Genomic DNA, 24,248 nt, shown 5'->3' on the forward strand with positions numbered 1-24,248 from the left:
CGGGTTTTGGAGTTTAGAATGGACATCTCAAACCTTTTTTTTGGAACGTGGTATCATGAAACTAACTTCGGTGTCAATGTTGCATGATGATAGATCCCACGTCGATTGGAGAGAGCGAAACATTTTTATAAGGGTGTGGAAGTCTTTCCCTAATAGACACGTTTTAAAATTATGAGGTTGATAGTGTGATATGTAATAGACAAAAACATACAATATTTGTTAGCAGTGCTGTGAGGATGCTGGCCTTCGAGGGAGTGGATTGTAAGATCCCACATCGATTAGAGAGAGAAATTTAGCATTCCTGTGGAAACCTCTCCCTAGTAGTGTTTTAAGTGCCACGAGGAAGCTGGCCTACGAGGGGGTGGATTGTGAGATCCCATGTCGGTTGGAGAGGGGAATAGTGCATTCCTTGGAAACATCTCCCTACTAGATGTATTTTAAAATTGTGAGACTGACGGCAACATGTAACACAAAATCAGACAATATCTACTAACGATGAGCATAGACAATATATGTTACACTACATTTTATTGTCTTTTTAATCGATCGTCGAGTATTTGAAGAATGACCCAAAAAAAAAAAAAAAAAAAAAAAAAATATATATATATATATATATATATATATATAAAATTTTTAAATCATATAATTAAAAATAAATAAAAAATTGAGAGAGAAAAAAAAAAAAAAAAAAATCTAGAAATGAGGGGAAAAAAGATCGAGGTTTAAGGGAGACACAAACATCTATAGCCGTCTTCGCGTCGCTTCTCGCTTTCACAAATCGAACAGCTGCTGGAGCTGGAAGGCCGCGAGTCCCCTGCTGAAGGAGGGAAAATTGTGCTAAAGCCCTCGAATCAGCAGCCAGTCTTCATTTGATCAAGAGCCCCACTCAAATTTGGGTTCTCGAGATGACGGAGGTGGCGAGCGCAGTGGTGCACGAGGTCCTTGGACAGAGAACCCAGGATGTGGATGAGCCCATCATCGATTACATCATTAATGTTCTTGCGGACGAGGATTTCGAGTTCGGTGAGGATGGCGAAGGAGCTTTTGATGCTCTGGGTGAGCTTCTCGTTGGTGCTGGATGCGTTACCGACTTCACCGAATGCCGCACGGTTAGTTGTACAGTGGTTTGATTGATTACTCTGAAAAATGTAGGAAATAGTTCAAGTTTTATATCGTGTCCCTGTTCGCGGCTTGTCAATTTTATGGAGGTTGTATTGAGATTTTTCACGTTGTCAAGTGATTAGTTTGTTTATTGGATTATGTGGTCGGAGGAAACTTGTACAATCAGGATTAATTTAGAATTCACTATAGCTATCTACTTTGAGATAATGACTTCCATCGATTTGTGGTTACTTCGATGGTTATTATATTGGCAATTTGAAACGACTTTATCTTTGAAACTATATTGTTCTGATACCTGGGAGTTATGTAGGTTTGTAGTAGAATCTCAGAAAAGTTTGGGAAGCATGGACTGGTCAAGCCTAAACCAGCTGTGCGCAGTCTTGTAACACCCATGAGAATGAACGAAGGAATGGATGAAGAGCAGGTTCCAAAGAAGAAGCCGGAAGTTACTGATGGTCCTGTACTGACTGAGCGTGACCGATTAAAGCTAGAAAGGCGAAAGAGGAAGGAAGAGCGTCAAAGAGAGGTGAAAAATCATTGATGTTTTGTGGTTACCTTTTAAAATATGGTCATTGCTGTTATGAAACACTTGCTAGCCATGGGCAATGCTGATTGATTCCTTAACTAGCTTCAAATGCTTTCTTTTAATCATCAGGCGCAATACCAAATGCATTTAGCTGAAATGGAGGCAGCCAGGGCAGGAATGCCTGTAATACGTGTTAATCACGATAGTAGCAGCGGACCTAATGTCAAAGATATTCATATGGAGAATTTCAATATTTCTGTTGGTGGTCGTGATTTGATTGTGGATGGTACAATCACACTGTCATTTGGAAGGCATTATGGTGAGTTTAGTTTTTCCACTCTATTTGATTGGATTTATATATAACTCTAAAAGGTAGAAAAGTTACTTGAAAAAAAGATCTCAACATGATAACTGCTGATACATAAATATTTGAAAAACCAAACCAAATTGAAAACAAAGATATCAGTTTTTTTTTTTTTTTTTTATTATTTAATAAAAAAGGTACTGAGGAAACTGAGAATTCTAGAAACCTGGACACAATAGTCGACTTGACTTGATTTGGTTCCATTTCTTGGTTTTTTTGCACACCCCTACTAGAAAATGGGTCCTTTGAGTTAGATAGGAATTTTTCTTCCCCTTAAGCCCATAAACACCCCATGATAGTAACACACTAAAGACCTTGTCACCCCGACCATATTCGCTGCAATCTGCTTTTTCATAGTTGACGGTGGGTTGCAAATTAAGTTGATTGGCTCTCCCTGGCGCCTTAGTTTGATCACTTTGTGGTTCTACTTTTGCCTTTTTAGTGGGGTGGAACAACGTAGAGGTTCATAATTTCAACCATGAAATTATTTTATAGATTAATGCTGCTCACCAACCTCTCTTTGTAAGTAGTTGCTTCATTATCTATAGAGGGTTCGTGCTGGGGGAGGATTAAGATATTGGGAAAGGAGTTTTACTTAAGTGAACCATTTCTTACCCCTACTGGCATCCGGCTTTGTGATATTAGTAATAAACCATTTTTGTTTGATATATTTTTGACACAAAAGATGTAAATGGAGCATCACGTTTAGACTATTTGAAAATTTTGTGGTTGAGAAATTGGGTAGGAAATCATTATTCTCCTCGAGAGGTCCGTGGAAATCTATTGAAAAATTATTGCAGCTTCTGCACAAACACAAATCTTTTGACATTGGCAAGGGAGACAAGGCATTATTCTGGAAGGATAATTGGCTGGGAAGCCAAAATTTCAAAACTAAATATCCTGTTATTTGCCATCTCTCTCTCAAAAAAGAGGCATCAATTACTGATTAGTGGAATTCGAATACTGAGTCGTGGAATTTATTCTTGAGGCAACATACAAATTCACCATTAATTTAAATACAAGCATTGCACATACATATTCACAAATCATTTGTAATTAGTAACTATCTTGGAGGATCTTAATAATACTAGAATCCATGGCCTCTGAGTGCAGGTCTTATAGGAAGAAATGGTACGGGGAAGACAACTTTTCTTAGGGCAATGGCTATGCATGCCATTGATGGTATTCCTCAGAATTGCCAGATATTACATGTAGAGCAGGAAGTTGTTGGTGATGATACAACAGCATTGCAGTGTGTTTTAAACTCAGATATTGAGAGAACCCAACTTTTGGGGGAGGAAGCTCGTCTTCTAGCCCTACAGGATGCAAAAAGCAGTGCGGCTGTTGACAAAGATGGCATTGCACAAAGGCTTGAAGAGATATACAAAAGACTTGAGTTTATTGATGCTTATTCTGCAGAGGCACGTGCTGCTTCCATTCTTGCGGTGAGTTTAAGACGTTTACCTTTATGGATTTCAATTATTTTATTTTCGTATAAAGCATTTTATACTAAACTTCATCAACTTCTCATGCATAATTACCGCTCTCTAGATCGCTTATTCAGCCATGATCCATATTCCGTGGTATGCCATCTCCCAAAAAAAATTTCATCAGTTGGACCATTCCCCCACCTTGAGTGCATAGATCAGCTCCTGCATCTGTTATAATCCAAGAAAATATTTTCCGTACAATGTGATAGGCTGCTTTTTTGTTGATTTGATTTAAAATTAACCGTATCGTTTTCAATGATAGTTGTAGAGATTGGATCATTTCTTTCCTCTTGCTAGGTTTCATGCTTCTTCAACTTGTTATGTAACCATAAACCTTTTGCAATTAATTCTAGTTGTTGTAGTTGTTCTAAGTTTGGCCTATGGGCTATTTCTTGTGATTAATTCTAGGTGAAAAGTTATGATTTTGTTTGTTTTGTTGTAAATCTTGACCTTTGTATTTTCCTTCTTTTTTGGTGTATATGTTCCAATAATATATTTAGGGCTTCTTGTCTTTGACTTAGTTGCTTTCATGTACAGTGATACGCCGTGCATGAAAAATGTATTTGTCAATCTGCCCTTTGACATTTACTGCAGTAATAATACCATGGATTCTGATGTACCGTTTCTGGGAAAAAAAAGAACAAAGAAAAGTTAATATAATTGTTATTAGCCTATTTATTTACATATAAGTCATATTTGACACATCTTTTGAAAATTTTGAAGGGCCTGAGTTTCTCCCCAGAAATGCAGCGGCAAGCAACCAAAGCATTTTCAGGTGGTTGGAGAATGCGTATTGCTCTTGCACGTGCGTTGTTCATAGAGCCTGATTTGCTGCTACTTGATGAACCCACAGTATGTGATGTATCTTAATTTTCAATGTGCAACCCAGCAAACCCCCCACCCACACACAACAAAAACAAATTGGGTTTACTGTGTGGCCTCTGTTTAATGTTTCAATTATTTTGTCATCTTTTCCTCTCACAGAACCATCTTGATCTTCATGCTGTTCTCTGGTTGGAATCCTACCTTGTGAAGTGGCCTAAAACAATCATAGTTGTTTCTCATGCTAGAGAATTTTTGAACACGGTAAAGTTATTTATTTACATTGTTGCTTGCTTTATATCTTATAAACAATATTTTTGGTTTTCGATACTACTTGCTTTCAGATAATCAACGGACCTTTTTTCAGGTAGTCACTGACATCCTTCATCTTCAAGGGCAGAAATTAACAACCTATAAAGGTAACTATGATACATTTGAGAGGACAAGAGAAGAGCAACTTAAGAACCAACAGAAAGCATTTGAGGCAAATGAACGGACACGAACTCATATGCAGGTTGCACCAAAACAAAAGACAGCTCAATTGGCTTTCTTTTCTCTCTTGATGTCTTTTACATGTGCAATGGATTCTGTTTGCATGGATTTACGGATAGCTTATGTGGTTATAAGTCTGCTTTTTTTAATTTACCACCTAATGCTGCATATGAACGAATTTCCTTGTGCAAGCATGCTTCCTTCTGTTCTTTTATTATTTATTTTAATTTTTTTAAATCAACGAAAAGCAACTTCCATTGAGAAACAAATGAAAGAAAAAGAGGGTATGTAAAAAAAAACGAATCCCACAATTGGAGCACCCCTAAAGGAAAATGGTCTCCAATCAAGTTAAATAAGTCCTAACAAATAATTACAAAAAGAATTTGTCATCGACGCTCAAAAGAGAAACGTAGAAACTAGAGGATCAACGTCATATCCCTTCCTACTTTTTTTGAATTTTAGTTCAAGAATACAATTTTGTAGACTCTAAAGGTAGTTTTTTTAGTTTGCTTCTTGTTATTTCGCGTCTCTTCATAAGGCGAGACTTGCCTTGCTTGATAGTGTTTTCCATCTCTGGGCCCATGTTTTGTTCATTTCATTTGCTTTCCACTTCATCTTTTCATATGATTTTTGTGACCAGTCTCTTTTGTTTGTTTATGTTATTATTATTTTATTTTTATTTATTTTTAAAAATTTGTTACGCTATCTTCTTCAGTTATTAAATAGAGGATGTTAGAATTGAATGAACTTTGTGCTATAATGATCATTTACTTGGTTCTTTCTGCTAATGTGCTTGCCCTTTTCAAATGATTCTTCACTTTGTCAGCTTGTCTTGACATTATTTACTCTGTTTGACCTTCTACTAAAAATATACTTCTTTTTTCTTCTTATTTGTGAGATGTCTTGTCTCTCTGCTTTACTGATTGTTTTAAAGATGATATTAACCTTTGCTAATTCCTGAATGTATATTTTACACTGCAGACATTTATCGATAAGTTCAGATACAATGCGAAGAGGGCATCTCTTGTTCAATCAAGGATCAAGGTACTACCGTTGAATTTGAAGGGTTTAATGCGAGATAATCACTGCTTTGTTTCACAATTTAAAATTAGGAATTCTTATGGTGTGTTGAAGTCCACAACATTGCGTGCTTTAAAGCTTCTAATTCTAATCTCAGGCTCTGGAGCGAATTGGTCATGTGGATGAAGTTATAAATGATCCTGAGTATGTACTAATTTCATTTAGTGATCAACTTACTAGTGCATTGAATACACTATTATGGCCGTAATGGAACTTACTTTCTGCTTTCCAGCTACAAATTTGAGTTCCCAACGCCAGATGACAGGCCAGGTCCACCTATAATAAGCTTCAGGTGAGATAGTTTATGCTGCCTATTGTTGCTCTTTGACATTGTTGTACTAGAGCCATTTATTATTCTTGTTTAATTGGTACCAATTCGAAAGCATTAAGCTATTACTTTTGATTATATTTCTTGATGATCCTTATGTGTTGGCTTTATCTTTACTCTAGGAAGGTGGAGGGTTATCTTTAAAATCAATTTTGAGAAAGCCTATGATCATATGGATTGGGACTTTGTGGATAAAGTCTCAAAGAAGAATGGCTGTGGGTGGAAATAAAGTTCTCGGATATGTTATTGCATAAGATTTTGGTGTTTGGAGGCCTTAGTCAAGACCCTCTTTCACATTTCGTCTTTCTTTTTGTGGTGGATGTCCCAAGTATTAGGAATTGATAAGGGTTTAAGGCGGGAAAGTAGTAAATTCAGCCGTCTCATCTTCAATTTTACGACGACACCCATTTTTCTGTTCAGATTATGATAGGCCCTTCATTGATCTTAATTGTTTTTTGTCATTCGGCAAATCTATTCAAGCCTTATGATTAACAACGGTGAAAGCTCCATCGGCTTAAACTATGACTTTGTGAAGTTTAATTCATGGGCTTCCTTGGTAGGTTATGAGGCCCTTGCTCTTATCTTGGGCTCCCCTTGGGTAGTAACCCGAAATGTCGAACTTTTTAAAAACCTATGGTGGAAAAGGATCAGAAGAGGTAAGAGTTTATGAAAAAATGGTTTTCTTCTCCAATGAGGGAAGACTAATGTTTATACAGTCAGTTCTAGTGGTATCTCGAGTCATTTCTTATCTTTGTTTTGGATGCCTGTTTCAGTGAGCAAGGTTTGTGAGAAGTTTAGGGATTTTCTGTGGGAAGGGTTTGAGGGGGAGCTTATCATCTGGTTAGGTGGGAAGTGGTTTCAAAATCTTTGGCATGGGGAAGTTGGGTATAGGAAACCCAAGACTTCCTAATGAGGCTTTGCTTGCAAAATGACTTTGACCACACTTCTTAGAGCCTAATGTTATGTGGAAAAGAGCGCGTTTGTAAGGGTTCTAGTAAAAATCTCAGTTTTCAATTTCTTCAAGTTATCCTTCTTTTTTCTGTTTTGAAATATTTTGTTGAGGAAGGCTCAGAGGTCTACTTTGAGTCCAGCAAATATCCTTCTTACTGGATTTTTTATTTTATTTTATTTTTTTAACTCTAGGAGTCCAGCAAAGGAACGTGCTAGTCTATGGAAGTTCCATTTAATTAAAAAATGGAAACAAAGTCCCGCACTTGAATGCTGAAAATCTAAAAAATTTGGTTATATGATTAGATAGTTGTCGAGATTATTTGAAATTCTTGACAGTCATGTTAGTTATCCTTTCCTTTAACCATTGGTGGTTGAACTTGAAAATTTTCAAAATTGTGATTGCATAGGCTGCTGGTGTCTATCTAATACACAATCCTAGAAATGTGATTGAATTATTGAAACAAGATATGTTTTTTTTACCATATTTATCTTAGAAGATTGGAAAATTATAGAAGGGGATATCAATAAGGGGCTGTAAATGTTGGGAATTAGGGTACTCGACATTTCTAGATGTTCGATGTTCAGATGCTTGGGACCTTTGACATTTGGCATCCTTGGACAATTGTGTTTGTTTTGCAAGAAAATTTAATGAGGATGCTCGGGAATACTGGTATAACTATGTTTGTTTTGAGAAGTTGTGCATATGAAGCATTAAAATCACATTTAGTGACAAAATGTTTAAAAGGTTATGCGGTCTTATGCTGCTTAATGAGATATGAGATGGTGTAACTATCCTTGCTTAGATGATTGTTGCACATAATTATTGTTATTAAATCCTTCTGATGTCTCTTCTTCGGGACTGCAGTGATGCATCATTTGGCTATCCAGGTGGACCCATATTATTCAAGAATCTGAATTTTGGGATTGATCTTGACAGTCGAATAGCAAGTAAGGGAATCTGAATTTTGTATTGTTTCACATGTATAGGGCTTTTGGATTGTTCTGTATGTAAACCTGTAGTTTTTCTGCTTTTGGGTCTTGGCTTCCATGTTCCTCTTATTCATATCCTTCATTATTTTTAATTCTAGCATTTGATATGTTATATATCATAGCTGCACCATTCCTCTCTGATTAGACTTCCAACTTCTTCTTCAGTGGTTGGTCCAAATGGCATTGGTAAATCAACCATCCTCAAATTAATTGCTGGGGAACTTCAACCCACCTCTGGAACTGTTTTTCGTTCAGCTAAGGTATTTTTCTCCTTGGGTTTCAGAGCTGGATGCTAGTGTAAAAATTAACTTCGATGCTTCTAAGTGAAAAATTAACTGTGATGGTTCTATATCAATATCAATATGACCCTGATATTTCAATTTTTGTGTTAATGTAGTTTGGAACTATGGTATTTTACGTTTATACATTTTTCCGTTTTTAATGTTTAGACATTATTGAGCTGTTTTTTTTGTTACCTTAATTAGTTTCTTTGTTTATTTAATTATAATCACCTTAATTGGATAGTATTCTCTTTGGCGCTTGGTGGAATGATTATCGAATGGCATATCCTCCCCTCCTTTGTAGCTCATCTTTTCTTAAGACTCAGTGAAAAGAAATGAAAACTTAAGTTTCATGATTATTTGTTGACTAACTTATCGTCTACAGGTTCGAATAGCTGTCTTTAGTCAGCACCATGTTGATGGGTTAGACTTGTCTTCAAATCCACTTCTGTACATGATGCGTTGCTTTCCAGTGAGTTCACTTGTCACGTTTATATTTTCTGTTTGCTGTTTTTCTTTTATATAAACAATGTTCTTAAGTGACGTTTTGATCATGAAAAGGTATGATTACGGATTTGTCAAGTTGCTCTACTGTATTCAGTATTGTCTCTAGCTTCCTGATGGACTTTGACCTTGTTGATATTCTTCCCTAGATTAGAAAAGAAAATTGGTTATACTCTATCACCCTCTAGTCTCTATGTATATTGGTTTAAGCCTTGCGAGAAATAGCTAGCTTCATATTTGTTTGGCAAATTTCTTAGTCAACCCTTTTTCTGGACTGAAACCTTTCTTTGGGTGTCATTCAACTCATTTAAAATCGGTCGTGTAAGTGAAGTGATAGTAGAAATATCATAATTGCTTTGTGTAAACTATGCTTGTAAGAAATAAGAGGTTTGGACGGACTGACAAAAATGCTTACACCCAAATTACCTTTGAGGTTTAGAGTTTAAACTATGGAGTCTAAACCACTCTGGATATTATTCTATGGTTTTTTCACGACATCAGCTGTTATTTGATATGATCAAGTTGTTGTCGTATGCAAGATGAGTTGAGATACTCGGCCACCTATGGTCAATAAAAGAAAAATGAATAAAAGTAACATAAAGATTAGTATGGAAAATGACCTAAGAAGCAAAGATATAGACTCGAGATATAGATATGAAATGGACACGGTGACGTATCTTTTGAAAAAAATTTAGGGCAAGGACACGACAATGATTCGTTTATTAAAATATGCATTTTAAAAAGTATATATATATCTTTTTTTTTTACGAGAATGAAATTTAAAGTCAAATAAGTTTGTGCATTTATATGCTTAAAATTAATTTGGATGTATTTTGCTCTCAAACTATATGAATTTTGTCCCACAATGTTATGTGTTTGTTTAGATATGAGTACTTAATAAGTGTTTTATGTGTATAATAAATGTTGGACCTATACTGAATTTTGTACTAACAAGTGTTTGATGTCCATTTAACCCGTGTTGCCGGGCTCCACAGAGATTTGCTCCAATGAGTTGGGGAGTTCCTGTTTAAATGGGGAGTGGGGGAGGAAGTGGGAAGATATCTTTCTCTGTTAGCTAAACGGAGCCAGGATGGGGGATTGTATTCTCTGTTCCTGACACCAACCCCGCCAAGTATATTAAAACTAAAGCTCAAAATTAAATTAATATATGTGTGAAATACTAGGTTATAATATTGAAATTTGAGTTTTTAGAATTTAGGTTGAATTATATTAAAAAATAAACATTATCTATTATTCTTTTATCAATATTTTTTAAAATAAAATATGTATAACAAAGATGAAAAAATAATCCATGCGGGGAACCTTAACCCTGCAAGAGTAAATAGGGAATTTCACAGGGATGAGAATGGAAAGAAGAGGCAAGGACAGGGATGGGGAAGGTTTTCCGTCCCGTCCCGTGTACATCTCTAGATAAGTGTATAACAGTAATGTAGACGAAGTGTCTAACAGTACTCTACATTTGTTGGACACGGACATATTAGATAAACTAAAGTGCTCGTGCTTCTTATGCTCATGCTGCTGACGGCCGTAGAGATATTGAGGCAGTTTTTGTACTTAATTTATCTGCTTTGCAAGGGAAAAGATAAAACTAATTCATTCATATCTGCTTGCAGGGCGTGCCGGAACAAAAGCTTCGAGCTCACCTAGGTTCATTTGGTGTAACTGGAAACCTTGCTCTTCAGCCTATGTACACACTATCTGGTATCTTTCCTTGACAATTCCATGTAGTACGTTCTAGCCTGAAAGCTTCTATTGCTCAGAAGCCCAAAGCTATTCTGGGAAAATTATCGCTGGATATTTATGTATCACGATGAATCATGTAGGTGGTCAGAAAAGCAGAGTTGCTTTTGCGAAGATCACATTCAAGAAGCCGCACATTATATTGCTTGACGAGCCATCCAATCATCTGGTTACTTCTTGTTCTCTTTAAGATTATTGATACATCAAATATATACAAATAGTGGCATCAAGTAAGAACAAAATTCCCCACAATTATTTGGTTAAATGTTGTCAAAATGTGTAGGATCTGGATGCGGTGGAGGCTCTGATTCAGGGCCTCGTCTTGTTTCAAGGAGGCATTCTCATGGTACGTTCGGTTCCCCCTCCTAATTTTATCCACGTTCGGTTCATTTCAGTCAATCTTAAGCTATCTTACCACGAAACTTGACATCGGGACACCAAGTTCATATCTCTACACTTGCTGTATATTGATCGATATCTGTTTACAGGTGAGTCACGACGAGCATCTGATATCGGGAAGTGTTGAGGAGCTGTGGGCAGTGTCAGATGGTAAAGTAAATCCATTCCATGGCACATTCCAAGATTACAAGAAGATACTGCAGTCCTCGTAGAGGCACTTAGCGGTTGGTTTGAAATGAAACTGGGTTCCATCTGGTTGTTGGATAGCTTTAATATAAAATCTGTGCGCTTTAAGAGTTTCAACAGTTGTGGAATTTTATATATGTATACACAGAGGCATGAAGTTTTCCAGGAGAATATGCCATTTTGCAAGTGTAACTTACCTTTACTGATCATTGGCAGTTCAATATATGTTCTTTCTCTTAGGTTTTTCTTTTCACTTACAGCAATGAAGTGTAGGAAAATTGATATTTGATCTGAGAAAGAACCAAATTATTTCTCGGTTAATGATCGTTTTTTTTATTTAGAAGAGATCGAGCTCCGCTTTCATGTTTTTCTGGATCGTTTCTACTTCAAATAGAGTAAGTTCAAGGAGTTTAGCTTGTAGTTCGGCTCGGTGAAGAAGGTATATTGTTGAATCTAATGTCAAGATGTATTGTTAAAACTTATGATAAGTATCTTCGGATACTTTCGAGACTAGTCGACAAATCAAAGTTAGAATTGCCCATTACTTCTCAATGCCGGAAAGAAATAAAAACATTCCACTGGCATGTGGTCGTGTATTTGTGGTTGACATGGTCTTAAATAATGTTTGTTCTTTAGGAGAGGTGAAGACTTCTGTGTAATTGCAATTTCTATGAATTTCATCAATTGTTCTCTCTCGCTCTAACGGACTCTATTTTGACGCAATCACTAACTGACGTTCTTAAGTTCTAGGTCTCAATTCTCTCCGCACTAACTCCTTCTGGTAATGCATGAGAGGCTGTCGTCCTTCCACCTCTCTCTATCGCCCTTCTTTCATCAGCTCATCTCGATGTTCGAGATGAAGAAATTAATTAGTGGGATTTAAAAGAAAATGAAATTGTTATTAAAATATGGAAATACATGATATATTCATTCTCTATTTGGTTTGTTAGTTGAGTTACTTCCCCTAAATTCCAAAACCCAAGGACTTGGAAGTGGAGGGAACCATCAGCGAACTATATATTTGATTTCAGCGATGAAAGAGCCCACTTTTGCTAATTGTGGCGGGAGAATGCCGTAAGAGTCCCTGCTCATCCAAACCCAATTCCATTTTTTATCTATCAACGAGGGGAAAATCCTTTCTCAATCGACGCTACTTGTGTTGTGCTTCAATTTGATCGCCTTCAGGTTCTGGAGCGGTCTCTCAACTCCAAATGAGGTACTTTTTTTCTCTACAAATTTGGTGGATCTCACCCTTTTGTTCTAGGGCATCTCCCTTCGCTGTTTTCTTTTCGAATTTTCGTTATGGGATTTTGAGTGTAATTAATGTTTTGTTTGGTCTTCAGGTTTGGATCCTGAGAACTAGTTTCGATTATCAATAGTGGAGTGTTATTGAAAATTCCTACATCGTTTGATTTGAAATGGCGGAAGTTTTCGACGACGAAACCGAACAAACAATTTCTATTCAGGAGTATCTGAAGGAAGTTGAGGAACAGGAGCTGGTATCTCTCTCTCTCTCTCTCTCTCTCTCTCTCACTTCTCCTCTTTCAATTTCGATGTCTGAGTACTGGTTGGTTTTCCAAAAATTTAGCGACATAATGGCTTGGAGACGAACTGGGTTTTCTATAATTAGGGTTCATGGCCGCAAAACTTATCAAAATTCTTAAAATCGATTGGAGCGTCCAATTCATTGTAAGTCGATCTCCTGTCGCGACGTTTTGTGTGTGTTCGTAGTGTTAGTAGAGGATATAGTTACATACTCAGAATTCAGATCACCTGTACTGTTCTGAAGTTTCCAATTAGCGGAGGTCATTTGGGCTTTCTACAGAGAATATGATACAACTCTAATGTCTTCTCTTCTTGTTTCTGTATCTTCATTTTGGGTGCATGGTATCTGATTATTATTATTATCATCATTTTATTTATCAAGGAAGCGGATTTAGTTTTGGGAGGCGATGAAGGAAAGGAATGTACTTACAGCAAGGGTTATATGAAGAGACAAGCCATTTTCTCATGTCTAACTTGTACCCCTGATGGAAATGCTGGAGTTTGCACAGCCTGTAGCTTGTCATGCCATGATGGACATGAGGTATACATGTTCTTAGAAGGAACTCTGTTTAGATATGCAGGGGTTTAATTTTTTTTTTGTCCAGTGTATGGTGGCAACTATTGATACCATGGCTCAGATTGCTTTTAAGCAGTACGATCCATATGATATAAAAGATGTACTTTTTTACCATAATTAACTGATCCCTTTTTCGACACCGAGTATTTGTTGAAGATCCAGCTTGTTGTATGTGGTTCTGTAATAGTTCAAGCCCACCACTCGCAGATATTGTCCTCTTTAGGCCTTCCCTTTTAGGTTTCTCCTCGAGGTTTTTAAAATGTGTATACTAGGGAGAAGTTTCCACACCCTTATAAGGAATGCTTCGTTACCCTCTCCAACCAATGTGGAACCTCACAATCCACCCCCTTGGGGGCCCAACGTCCTCGCTGGCACACCGCTCAGTGTCTGGCTCTGATACCATTTTTAACCGCCCAAGCACACCGCTAGCATTATTGTCCTTTTTGGGCTTTCTCTTTCGGGTTTCCCCTCAAGGTTTTTAAAACGTGTCTACTAGGGAGAGGTTTTCATACTCTTATAAGGAATGCTTCGATCCCCTCTCCAACCGATGTGGGACCTCACATCCATCCCCTTGGGTGCCCAGCGTCCTTGCTGGCACACCGTCCAGTGTCTGGCTCTAATACCATTTGTAACGAGTACACTGCTAGCATGTATTGTCCTTTTTGGGCTTCCCCTTTCTGGTTTCCCCTCAAGGTTTTTAAAACGCGTCTACTAGGGAGAGGTTTCCACGTTCTTACAAGGAATGCTTTGTTTCCCCTCTCCAACCGATGTGGGACCTTACCGGTTCTGCTTCTGCGAAAACATTTAGGGTATTTGTCATGTTGTAAATTTAGGTTATTGATTCAGGAACATGTTTACTTGCTGATTGTCAATAATTATTTCGATGATGTTAAACTCTCCAAGTATTTGGCTTCTTAACGTCCCCGCCTCTGCCCCATCTTATTGTGATCATTGTTCTCTTGGGCCAGATTGTGGAATTATGGACCAAAAGAAACTTCAGGTGCGACTGTGGAAATTCAAAATTTGGAGATTTCATCTGCAAGCTGTTCTCAAACAAAGACGTAGAAAATGCCAACAACTCATATAATCATAATTTTAAAGGATCGTACTGCATATGCAATCGCCCTTATCCCGATCCAGATGTTGAAGAGCAGGTGGAGATGATTCAGTGCTGTATGTGTGAGGATTGGTTCCATGAGGAACATCTTGGTCTCAGTTCCATAGATGAGGTGTGTTAGCACAAAAGCCTTCCATGGGTTTTCAATTATTTTGTCTCGTTTCTCCATTTTTGTTGTTTTACAATGTTTTGTTGCTTATCATTAAAAGAGTCTCTGAGATTTGGTGAACCTTGAAATAACATGGACTTCATTGTACTTGTTCATTCTGCAGATTCCAAGAGACGAAGAAGGGGAGCCCCTATACGAGGACTTTATATGCTCGGCGTGTTCGGCAATTTGTTCTTTCCTGATTCAATATCCTTCGTCTATTTGGGCAGTGGGAAGGCACTCTGCTGGAAAGAACAGCTTGCTTAGTGAACTTCCTGAGAATAATAACACTCAAACTGATAGTTGTGTGCTTGAAACCTCTTCATCTGCTTCCATAATTGCTGAAAACAAGCCAATGTTTCTTTCAAAGAACTGGAGGAGTGCCTTGTGCAGATGTGAAAAATGCATCCATAATTACAAGCTGAAGAACATTAGTTTCTTGGTAGATGAAGAAGACTCCATTGCTGAGTATGAGAAAATAGCAAAGCAGAAGAGGGAAGAGAAGTTACAGGAACAAGAGGGTGCTGAGTTAAAGCTGTTTGATAACCTGGGCCATGTGGAGAAGATTGAGATTCTAAATGGCATTGCAGATATGAAGGATGAGATTCGTACATTCATGGTATTCACTCATTATATCTGTTTGCTTTGCTTGTGTTCGTATTTTCCTTGGTTATATGTTCTGTTCTACGTTGCAGGAATCGTTCGACTCGTCGAAGCCGATTACGTCTGCAGATATCCACCAGGTATTTGAGAATCTAGCTAAAAAGAGACGTCGTACTGAATGAAACATAATTTAGTGTTTCTTTGAGAATTCCGTTTCATAAGACGGTTAACTATGAAACATAATTTACTTTGACATCTAGATTATGCTTTCAGAAACGACTTGTTTTCGAAACCTTGTTGGCTACCGGAGGTGTCAAACTTTTGTTGTGACATGCTATGTTTTCTCCCCCGTTGCTAGTAGGTGTGATGGGTGAACCATCACCATGGTTTTAGCTGTAAATTTAACTTAGGTTCGGACTTGTTTCTAATATATGCTAGACCTATTTCTGACGTAATGTTGTCCGTTCTCTGTGCATGTGGCCTCATTTTCTTCTAGATATTTCTCTGTCTTAGATCGATAGATCTTCTCCACCGACTCTTCTCCACCGACAGATTGTTTATGTATTGTTGTATCTCAATTCAAATTTAGTCTTTAGTTAGTCAAGAAGGAAAATATTTTGTTCTTCTAAGTTGATCCGTGCTAACCCTAAAACAATGAACAAATAGAAACTTTTTTCATCGGGTTAACTCAACTAATCCAAAAATAGGATTTAAGATGGACTTTCGTTGATAGTTACTAGTTCAAAAAAAATTCGAAAAAACTTAATAGTTACTAGTCTTAATACCATTAAACTCTTTGATTAGAATGTCGATTATGTTTTTTTAATTTATTTTCAAAATTTAAGAGCATAAACATAATTTTTTACAAAATTAATTAAATTAATTATGAAATTAGTTCGTTGATCCTATCATATTTAGTATTTTATATTTAAAATTTTATATTTAAAGGACACCAGCATAATTTAAATCTGTCTTTATATTTAAAACTAAAGGCACTTTTTTTTATTTGGTTGCTTTAAGTGTGGCCCTTGAATCATAGTATGATCATGATTAGATGATCTCACACACAGCCAAATCCTCCAATACTTGATGGGTCCAATGATTAAATATAAGTATAAAGAGAGCACTTAACTTGGCTTATTATATGTCACAACCAACATTAAATTAAAACCTAAAAGAAAACTATATATTATACACAAAATAAAGCTAAAAACTATATATTATATTTGTAAACCTAAATATATTCATTCCCTCCACTACCTACCTACCTTCTTCCTGCCTTTTGTCTACCTACCATCTACCATTATATTTTATATTTCATTTCTCGACTAACATTCTCTCCCCTAACAAAACAATATATATTTATATTTATTTTTTCAGGTATTTAATTTTTTTTTTTAATAAACTAAATTAGTCCAAGGCATTGTTTGGATTAAAAACGAGTTTTGAGTTTGTGTTGACCATGATCTCCGACGCGGACCAGAGACGGGCGGCTTCCATCCGACTAGCGGCGAGTTTCGACGGCGAGGCTTCGTTGCAGTCGGCGAAGTATTTCCCGGTGATGTTGCTCAGTCTTGGATTTGCCGCAACATAGCATGTGGTTGCCGCCGCCTGTGGAAGACGAAGAACAACATCAGAACTGTTAGGACTCACGACTCTCCACAATAGTATGATATTGTCCATTTTGAGAATAAACTCTCATGGTTTTGCTTTGGACTTCTCCAAAAGACCTCCGGCTAATGGAGATGTATTCCTTTATTTATAATCCTATGATGGCTATGGGACTCACTCCCAACAAGAACGCGGAAGAATAAAAACTATTAAGAGGTTTAGGTTGATTACCTGAGGGATTGTCTTCAACAGTTTAGAACTTATAAAGAACACCAAATCTGCAAAATAAATAAATAAATCGTTAGAAATAACTATAATATTATCCACTGGCTTTAGGCTTCTCCAAAAGGCCTCATACTCATACTCGTGCGGATGTATTCCTTTACTTAAACTCATGATCATTCTCTAAATTAGCAACGTGTAGGACTCACTCCCAACAATCTTCAACATAAATTAAATAAATTAATTTTAATCTTCATAATAAAAGAAAAAATTAAATAAAATTGGTACCTATAATGAAACCTTCACGATCTCTAGTGAGTCGAGTTCTAACGATTCCCGGATGAACGCAATTCACAGTGACATTAGCTCCCATTTTCTAAATTAAAATAATAAAAAATTAATAATTAACCAAATTCTTGAATTATAATTTTTAATTTTGTATAATATATTTTAAATTAAAACCTTTTTTATTTATTTTTAGAATTACTTTTTCATTAAGAAAATTAATAACGAAAAGAATCAATAATAATGATTAATGCAAATTAAAAAAAAATATATGAGTCAAAGCTGAGTTGGAAAAAGACGAATTAAACCCTATAATAAAGAAGGAAGAGTGGGGTATTTAAGGAATATTATAAATGTAAAGAACCTTCAATCTGCGAGCAAGTTCGTGCGTGTGCAGAACGTTCGCAAGCTTAGAGAGCGCGTACGCACGTGTCGCATCGTAATTCCTGCTGGAAATTCACCCACAGTAACTGTTTTAGAATTACCATCTTTTTTTACCCAAAAAAAAAAAAATACTATTATTATATTAAATTAAATACCATTTTTATTCATTTTTAATAAATTTTAAAACTGAAAAATTTTATATTAACTAATTTGTTATATATAAATTTGAATTTAATATCCTAAATTTTTTATTTTTTATTTTGTGTCCATCAATTTGTAAATTCATAAAAAACTTCAAAATGGATGGTTTAAAGAATTTTAGTCAATAAACGTAGAATTTTTTTTTTTTTTAAAAAAAAACCTTTTTATATTAAATTTTAAATAAATTAAAATTTGATGTCCTAAAATTTCAAAATTTTAATTGTGTGTGATAAATTTGTAAATTAATAAACAAATTAAAAGAAAACCCTTTTTTATATTAAATTTACCATTTATTTCGGCTTATCTGGCCGAGATATTTGATAATGTCGCCGGAGAACCAGCCGTGAATGCTCGAGGACACGTTCACAATCCGCCCCTGTATCCCCGTCGCCGCCGCCGTCTCCACCATCTTATTCACCAACAATTTCGTCAATAAAAAATGACCTGAAAACATTTCACAACATTAATTCGCCATTTCTAATTATAATTATTTTAATTAATTTTTTTTTTAATTACCCAAATAATTAGTGGCGAAGGTCATCTCGATCCCGTCCTCCGAAATCGCGTGCTCGTGAGAGAATTTCCCGGCGTTGTTTCTGAAAAATTTTAAAAAATTAAAATCCCAATTGACAGAGGAAAACAGAAATTAATGGATTCTTCAGAGATTTACATGAGGAGATTCAGCGGCAGATTCAGCGATTCAAATTGGGCAACGAAGGTTCTAACGGAAGCCAGAGAGCTTAAATCCAGAGCCATGGCGATGATTTCCGAGCCAGAGCATTCAGCTTCGATCCGCGCCTTGGCTTCCTCGGCCGCCTTTAAGTTCCGCGACGGGAGGATTAACCGAGCCCCGCGTTTGGCAAGAACCCGCGCCGTCTCCGCTCCAATCCCCGACGTCGCGCCTGAAAGAAGAAGAGATTAAGTAGAGTTTAACGATGAGAGTAAGAGAGGAGGTTGGAGTTGAGCTTACCGGTGATGATGGCGGTGATGGAAGGGAGGTGGAGGGCGGAGGCGGTGACGTGTTCGGCGGAGGATTTGGAGCCGAAGCCGGAGGGGCCGGGGGAGCCGGCGAGGTACTTGATAGAATGGAGCATATTGGGGGGTAAAAGTGTCAGAAATCGCAGGGCACGCCGCTCTTCATCTGTCAATTTCAGAACGAAGGGGCTTTCGAACCACAGTTTATAACGGGGGAGGAGAGAGAAAGGGTGGATATAACATATTTGTCATTTCAGAAGAGAGAGAAAATTTGTAATATTTAAAATTTTCTCTTTAAATATTTATTAGATTTTTTTATCATTTTTTCAATTTCTTAAATTTTGTAAACATTCACTAAAATTACCAATATTTTAAAAAATGGTTCATAAAATTGGAATTTTATTATAAAAAATAAAATAAAATAAGTAATTAAAATTTTATAAATTATACTAAAGGAAGCTAAATTCAAGAACTTTATGAACAGCAGAATCAACTTCGGTATTTGGAAATAGAAATATATTTATTTGGAAAACATAACACTAAAATTGATTTTTTGTATATAAAAAGTAAAAAAAAATTAATTTTTTAAAATTGGGATTTATAGCTTTTAATTAAATGAGGAATTATGAAAGGTGACAGATGGCCACTTCCTTTCTGGCTTTTTTTTTTTAAATTTTTTAATATTGGAAATCTGAAGAGCTTTTTTGGGCATATCTAGCTAGAAACGACGACGTTCCAAGTCAAATTGACCTGATAAAGGCTGTTAATTAATTGCTTTATTTATTTATTTATGGTCACTTTATAAATGAATCCCAGCTTGATTGACCATTAAAGAAAAAGCAAGCAAGGGACATTATAAATAATTCCCATTCTAAAACCATAGATTTAAAGATGTGCAATAGCTTTTCCGTCCACTTTCGATAAAAGATATAAGGATTTGTTTCGTAAAAGTAGATGTTTTAGATTTAATCTCGTCTGAGTGACGTGGATATTAAAAAGAACCCGTTTAATCATATCTGATTCATCTGCTTATACGGTGTACATGGGTTGAGTTCGAAAAAAACATTTGGACCAATCTAAAATCTCAGGTTGGTGACACGAGCCTCTAAGCTCTCATGGTTTTGTCATGGGCTTTCCTTAAAATGTCTCATACCAATAGAGATAGTATTTTTTGGTCTACTTTTTCAAATTTTATAAAGATTATTAAATAAAATTTAAACCAACTTCTATAGTTTAGCATAACACCTAAGTACACAGGGACAAAAGAATTAAATATATTTTAAGAATAGTTTGATCTAAAATTTAAAAAATAAAATAAAATAAAGGAATAATTATTGAGAATTATGAGAGGTTGATTGGTGAACGAGGAGTCGGCGATTAATTTAAAGGGTGTAAAAAGTCGTAGAGTGACAAGTCTGGAGACGAGTGCACGTGAGGGTTTGTTTGGAATGGATCGGCTGGAAGGGTCAAATCCACGGCCTCGATTCCGTAAACTACATACCGAGAGAAGAAAAATGCCAGCTGGCTAATCATTAATCGTCAAAAAAGGCATCTTTTATATTTTAGTTATATTCAATATTTCCCATTCCAATAAAAATTTAAAAAATAAAAAATAAATTTCTTACTTGGCAAATCCATCCAGTCACATTACAAATTTTTAAAATATAAAATGTAATAACTAATAGATATATATTCTAAATTACCAACCAGGTCTCCTTCAATCATTTATAAAAATAAAAATGTTTATTTTTTTACTTTAAAATCTATATATATTTTATTTCATACTAAAAAATAAATAAATCTTTTTTTATTTATTAAACTATTTAAATCTTAAGATATTATTGTTTCGTCTGTTAAGTCTACTTGCATTCATTATTGTTCTATGATTGAAAAATATTGATATTGATGAGTCGGGCTAAGTTTGATATCATATATATGGAACCTTATTAGATTCTAAAAATAAATTTAAAGTCTATTTTTTATATTATTATTTTGAACTCGTATTTATATTAAATATATTGACCTCGTATTATAATATTATGTTTAAACATTATTTTTAAGCAAGAAATTAAATTATTTTCAAATCTTTAAAATTTACTTATATATGGAACTTACATTTAAAACTTATTTTTGGTGAAAGTTATATTATTATATGATATTATTGAAATAAAATAATTCTAAAAAATTATAAAGAAGAGCTAAGGATGAATTATTAATTGCAACATGTCACATGTGGCATGTCACATGGGCATGCGTGTGTCACAATCCTAGTAGCCTTCGTTCTTTATTTCACTTTATTAGGGCTTCCTTTGCTAAAATCCAAAATTGTGGAGGTGTTCTTTGCAAATACATAATCCTTAAAATAATTTAAAAAAAAGACTATTTTCGACTCGAGTTTGTCCCAATAAAATATTGATTATATTCCTCGATTCCAGTCTTGTCTTTTGAACAGTGTTGTTTTGTTTATATGACGGTCTGTCCAACATCCCAACATAGTTACAATGCGAAGGGATCTAGAATCTAGAAGTAGTAGTGTACACGGATTGACTTGAGTTTAGTTCGGACTAACTTGAAATATTGAGTTAGTTGGGTTAGTGACTCGAACAACCCAAATAGACTTAACAACATAACTCTCTATTTTTTGGTTGAGTTATCCCGTTATTATTATTTTTAATTATTAATATTTTCTTTTTCGGAATTGGGTGAAGTGGTAGGGTCTTTTTTTTCAAATATATATATATATATATATGTTTATTATTATTATTTATTTATTATGGTAAACTAAAAGTTGGAATTAAAAAAAAGAAAAAAATTCAGCTTTTTGGAGCACTTCCCTCACAAACCCGTGCCCTAATGAGGGGACCCTATTCTCCACTGAGCTATGATATAATTACCTGCTGTTTTCGTCACGTATTCATACAACCTTATCCATCTGTATGCCACGTGTCGGGTTCTTTTTCTTTTTTTCGTTCGCAAGTTCAGTTATGAACATAACGTTACATTTCAGTTTTTTTATTATTTTAATTTCAATTGAAATATAATTAGTTTAATTTTAGATTATAAAAAAGAGTTAGTACCTCGTGTCACTAGTTAACTCCTCCTCATCGACAACCAACTACATCTCTCGTTAGTGTTCAATCAAATTATAATTTACTTTGTTTAAACTTCGAGCGTATAGTTTGACTCAACTCTACAAATTCACATTAAAGGAGCTCGAGAGGACAATCACCCACATAAGACCGAGTCATAATTCATAAAATTTCAACTTTTTTAGAGTTGTTTCCGATGCGAGATTTGAAGAGAAAATAGCTAAAAAAGTAATCGTCAATAAACTTGACCCGTATTTTAGAATACAGAGGAGCATCAAATTCGAACTAACTTGAACAATTGACACATAGTATTCGTCTAGTGTATTGAAACTACTCGATCCAAAAAACAAACGTGTATAATTTATTAACATTATTTCCTATAAATTTATTTGAATATGAAATGATTAGCGACCTATCAACTTTGTAATCAAAAAAATTATATATATGATTACGAGAGTTAGAATAATTAACCAATGATGTGCCTAAAATAAAGCATAGTCTATAAATTAAGATTAATTAATTAACCACGCCTTAATTTACAAGAAAAATGTATTAATTTAGTAATGGATTGTGATTTGTCTCTAAGATATGGATACAGCCCATAGAATCCCAAAGCTACCATCATTAATCCCTCGTTATTTGGGTGATTAATTAACTAAATATCTTTCACTAATCTTGATATAATCTAGGGAGGAGAGTGATTAGTAAGATACCTATAAATAATTAAAAAAAATTATAAAATAATAGTTTTTCCATATATGATTTAATATTTCATGATACTTACAAGGTCGGTGTGATGATTATTGTATCATAAGCTCTATTTTAATTTTTTTTAATGTTTTAATTTTATATTTTAGTAAATGTTATGTTCTAATAAAATAATTATTTTAATTGTCTCTTTTTTAGGCTATTTAACAAAATATATATATATATATATATATATATATATATATATATATATATATGATTTAAACCTCGTATCTATGATTTAAACCAAGTTTTGAAATTTGAATTCGACGTCCCAACATTCCTTTGTTTCTAAGAGTTAAAACTATCATCACGAATCAAAGTGGATTCTTTTAGCATGTTTTGTCCTCATCCATACGACAAAAGACCTACACCCAAGTTCCATAGTTTTGGGTCCGCTATCCCGATCATGATTTTTCTACCCTAGAGGAAAAAGTCCTTCCCTTTCTAGGTGACAACAGTTGAGAACAAAGTGGCAAACGGGTGCATAACGTGTGAGAATCTGTTGAACCATTCGGGCCAAATCCTATTAATGCGCTTCTCTCTTGAACCTTGGCTTCGCTTCCCTAAAGGCAAAGAAATTAATTAGATTTTGCTTCTGAAAAAAATTCCAAGAAGGTCACTCGTGGTAGAATTACACCAAGTTAAGCAAGCTTAACTATGAAATTTCTATGACGGAGTCGTTGAAAAACAAGATGTAGTTTCCTTTTTAATTGCTGAATCGTAAGAACCCCAACTTGAAACATGTTTAGCTTAGAGTAATCCTATGTTTGGTATCCTTAAAAACATGCTAAAAGAACCTACGTTAGTTTGTGGGGCCTGTCTTCAAATCAAGAAGTAGTTAAGACAAGTACGTAATCTGGCCATGTTGCAGGGAAGTATCTTAACCGCTAAGTTTCAACACTTTTTTTCGGAGTTCTCAACATTAAACATATTTAATTAAACATAGCCACTTATTTTCATATATTAATCTCAAAAGCATAGGTTATATAATATAAATGCATAACATGATTTGTATTACATATATAAAAACCTTGAATAATTGGCACCAAGTCTTTGAAGGGTCCCTCACCCTTTTGCTCTAAATTATTGAATTACAATCCCATGAATCTTATTTATGATTTAATTAATTAATATTCTCTTTTAATTATTTAATTTGTAAATAATAATTTGATTGCAATGGAAGATGATGTGAATACAAACAAAATAAATTATAATTTGGAGGATTTTTTTATTTATTTAATTAAATGATGATTCTCCCTTTCTTCATGGAAATTGTCCCACTTGAGTTTCATTTGCATCACCATTGGAATCTACTAATTTATATATATTTTTTTAATAATATTTAATTCATTATTAAACTTTTGTGAAATACAAAATTTAAAACTCGAGCTTATAGACGATTAGACATTTCGTATGAATGTAGACGAAGAGTTCAAAACGTTCAT

The 24,248-nt window shown here is 35.0% G+C and overlaps 3 protein-coding genes across 4 annotated transcripts; 2 read left to right on the forward strand and 1 right to left on the reverse strand.

Moving 5' to 3' along the window:
* Positions 1–715: 715 nt before the first annotated feature.
* ABCF3 (general control non-repressible 3) lies at positions 716–11,535 on the forward strand. Its single transcript, XM_023694285.2, has 17 exons — positions 716–1,109; positions 1,433–1,648; positions 1,778–1,967; positions 3,126–3,457; positions 4,226–4,354; positions 4,487–4,588; positions 4,692–4,838; positions 5,798–5,860; positions 5,994–6,040; positions 6,129–6,188; positions 8,041–8,123; positions 8,331–8,425; positions 8,832–8,918; positions 10,585–10,672; positions 10,795–10,880; positions 10,995–11,057; positions 11,200–11,535. Exons 1-17 carry the CDS (start codon positions 906–908, stop codon positions 11,320–11,322), a joined length of 2,115 nt encoding a protein of 704 aa, XP_023550053.1. The 5' UTR covers positions 716–905; the 3' UTR covers positions 11,323–11,535.
* Positions 11,536–12,323: 788 nt separating this feature from the next.
* Positions 12,324–15,736, forward strand: LOC111808356 (PHD finger protein-like protein). Its single transcript, XM_023694286.2, has 6 exons — positions 12,324–12,512; positions 12,640–12,795; positions 13,224–13,382; positions 14,387–14,647; positions 14,808–15,302; positions 15,379–15,736. Exons 2-6 carry the CDS (start codon positions 12,715–12,717, stop codon positions 15,466–15,468), a joined length of 1,086 nt encoding a protein of 361 aa, XP_023550054.2. The 5' UTR covers positions 12,324–12,512; positions 12,640–12,714; the 3' UTR covers positions 15,469–15,736.
* A 623-nt stretch (positions 15,737–16,359) lies between these two features.
* On the reverse strand, positions 16,360–19,097 carry LOC111808357 (short-chain dehydrogenase TIC 32 A, chloroplastic). Of its 2 annotated transcripts, none has more exons than XM_087116868.1 (8): positions 18,960–19,097; positions 18,660–18,891; positions 18,506–18,585; positions 18,277–18,433; positions 17,769–17,850; positions 17,408–17,495; positions 17,129–17,175; positions 16,360–16,897 (listed from the first exon to the last, which is right to left on the reverse strand). In XM_087116868.1, the coding sequence occupies exons 1-8, from the start codon at positions 19,081–19,083 to the stop codon at positions 16,697–16,699; spliced, it is 1,011 nt and encodes a 336-aa protein (XP_086972994.1). In that variant the 5' UTR covers positions 19,084–19,097; the 3' UTR covers positions 16,360–16,696. The 2 variants fall into 2 exon arrangements, with proteins under 2 accessions (XP_086972994.1, XP_023550055.2); XM_023694287.2 differs by having other exon boundaries at positions 17,769–17,853.
* Between the last annotated feature and the right edge of the window lie 5,151 nt (positions 19,098–24,248).

Source organism: Cucurbita pepo, chromosome 13, assembly GCF_057944985.1.
Source record: "Cucurbita pepo subsp. pepo isolate OVF chromosome 13, ASM5794498v1, whole genome shotgun sequence".
Classification (NCBI taxonomy): Eukaryota; Viridiplantae; Streptophyta; class Magnoliopsida; order Cucurbitales; family Cucurbitaceae; genus Cucurbita; species Cucurbita pepo.

Excerpts from the sequence above, each read along its gene's own strand:
- LOC111808357 (XM_023694287.2), bottom strand. The coding sequence starts at position 19,083 with ATGCTCCATTCTATCAAGTACCTCGCCGGCTCCCCCGGCCCCTCCGGC. Across the intron at positions 18,892-18,959 it reads CATCACCGCCATCATCACCG|GCGCGACGTCGGGGATTGGA; the intron begins GTAAGCTCAACT and ends TTCTTCTTTCAG. Across the intron at positions 17,854-18,276 it reads CAGATAAGCCGAAATAAATG|CAGGAATTACGATGCGACAC; the intron begins GTAAATTTAATA and ends GTGAATTTCCAG.
- ABCF3 (XM_023694285.2), top strand. The coding sequence starts at position 906 with ATGACGGAGGTGGCGAGCGCAGTGGTGCACGAGGTCCTTGGACAGAGA. Across the intron at positions 4,355-4,486 it reads TGCTACTTGATGAACCCACA|AACCATCTTGATCTTCATGC; the intron begins GTATGTGATGTA and ends TTCCTCTCACAG. Across the intron at positions 10,881-10,994 it reads ACGAGCCATCCAATCATCTG|GATCTGGATGCGGTGGAGGC; the intron begins GTTACTTCTTGT and ends CAAAATGTGTAG.
- LOC111808356 (XM_023694286.2), top strand. The coding sequence starts at position 12,715 with ATGGCGGAAGTTTTCGACGACGAAACCGAACAAACAATTTCTATTCAG. Across the intron at positions 12,796-13,223 it reads AAGTTGAGGAACAGGAGCTG|GAAGCGGATTTAGTTTTGGG; the intron begins GTATCTCTCTCT and ends TTATTTATCAAG. Across the intron at positions 15,303-15,378 it reads ATGAGATTCGTACATTCATG|GAATCGTTCGACTCGTCGAA; the intron begins GTATTCACTCAT and ends TCTACGTTGCAG.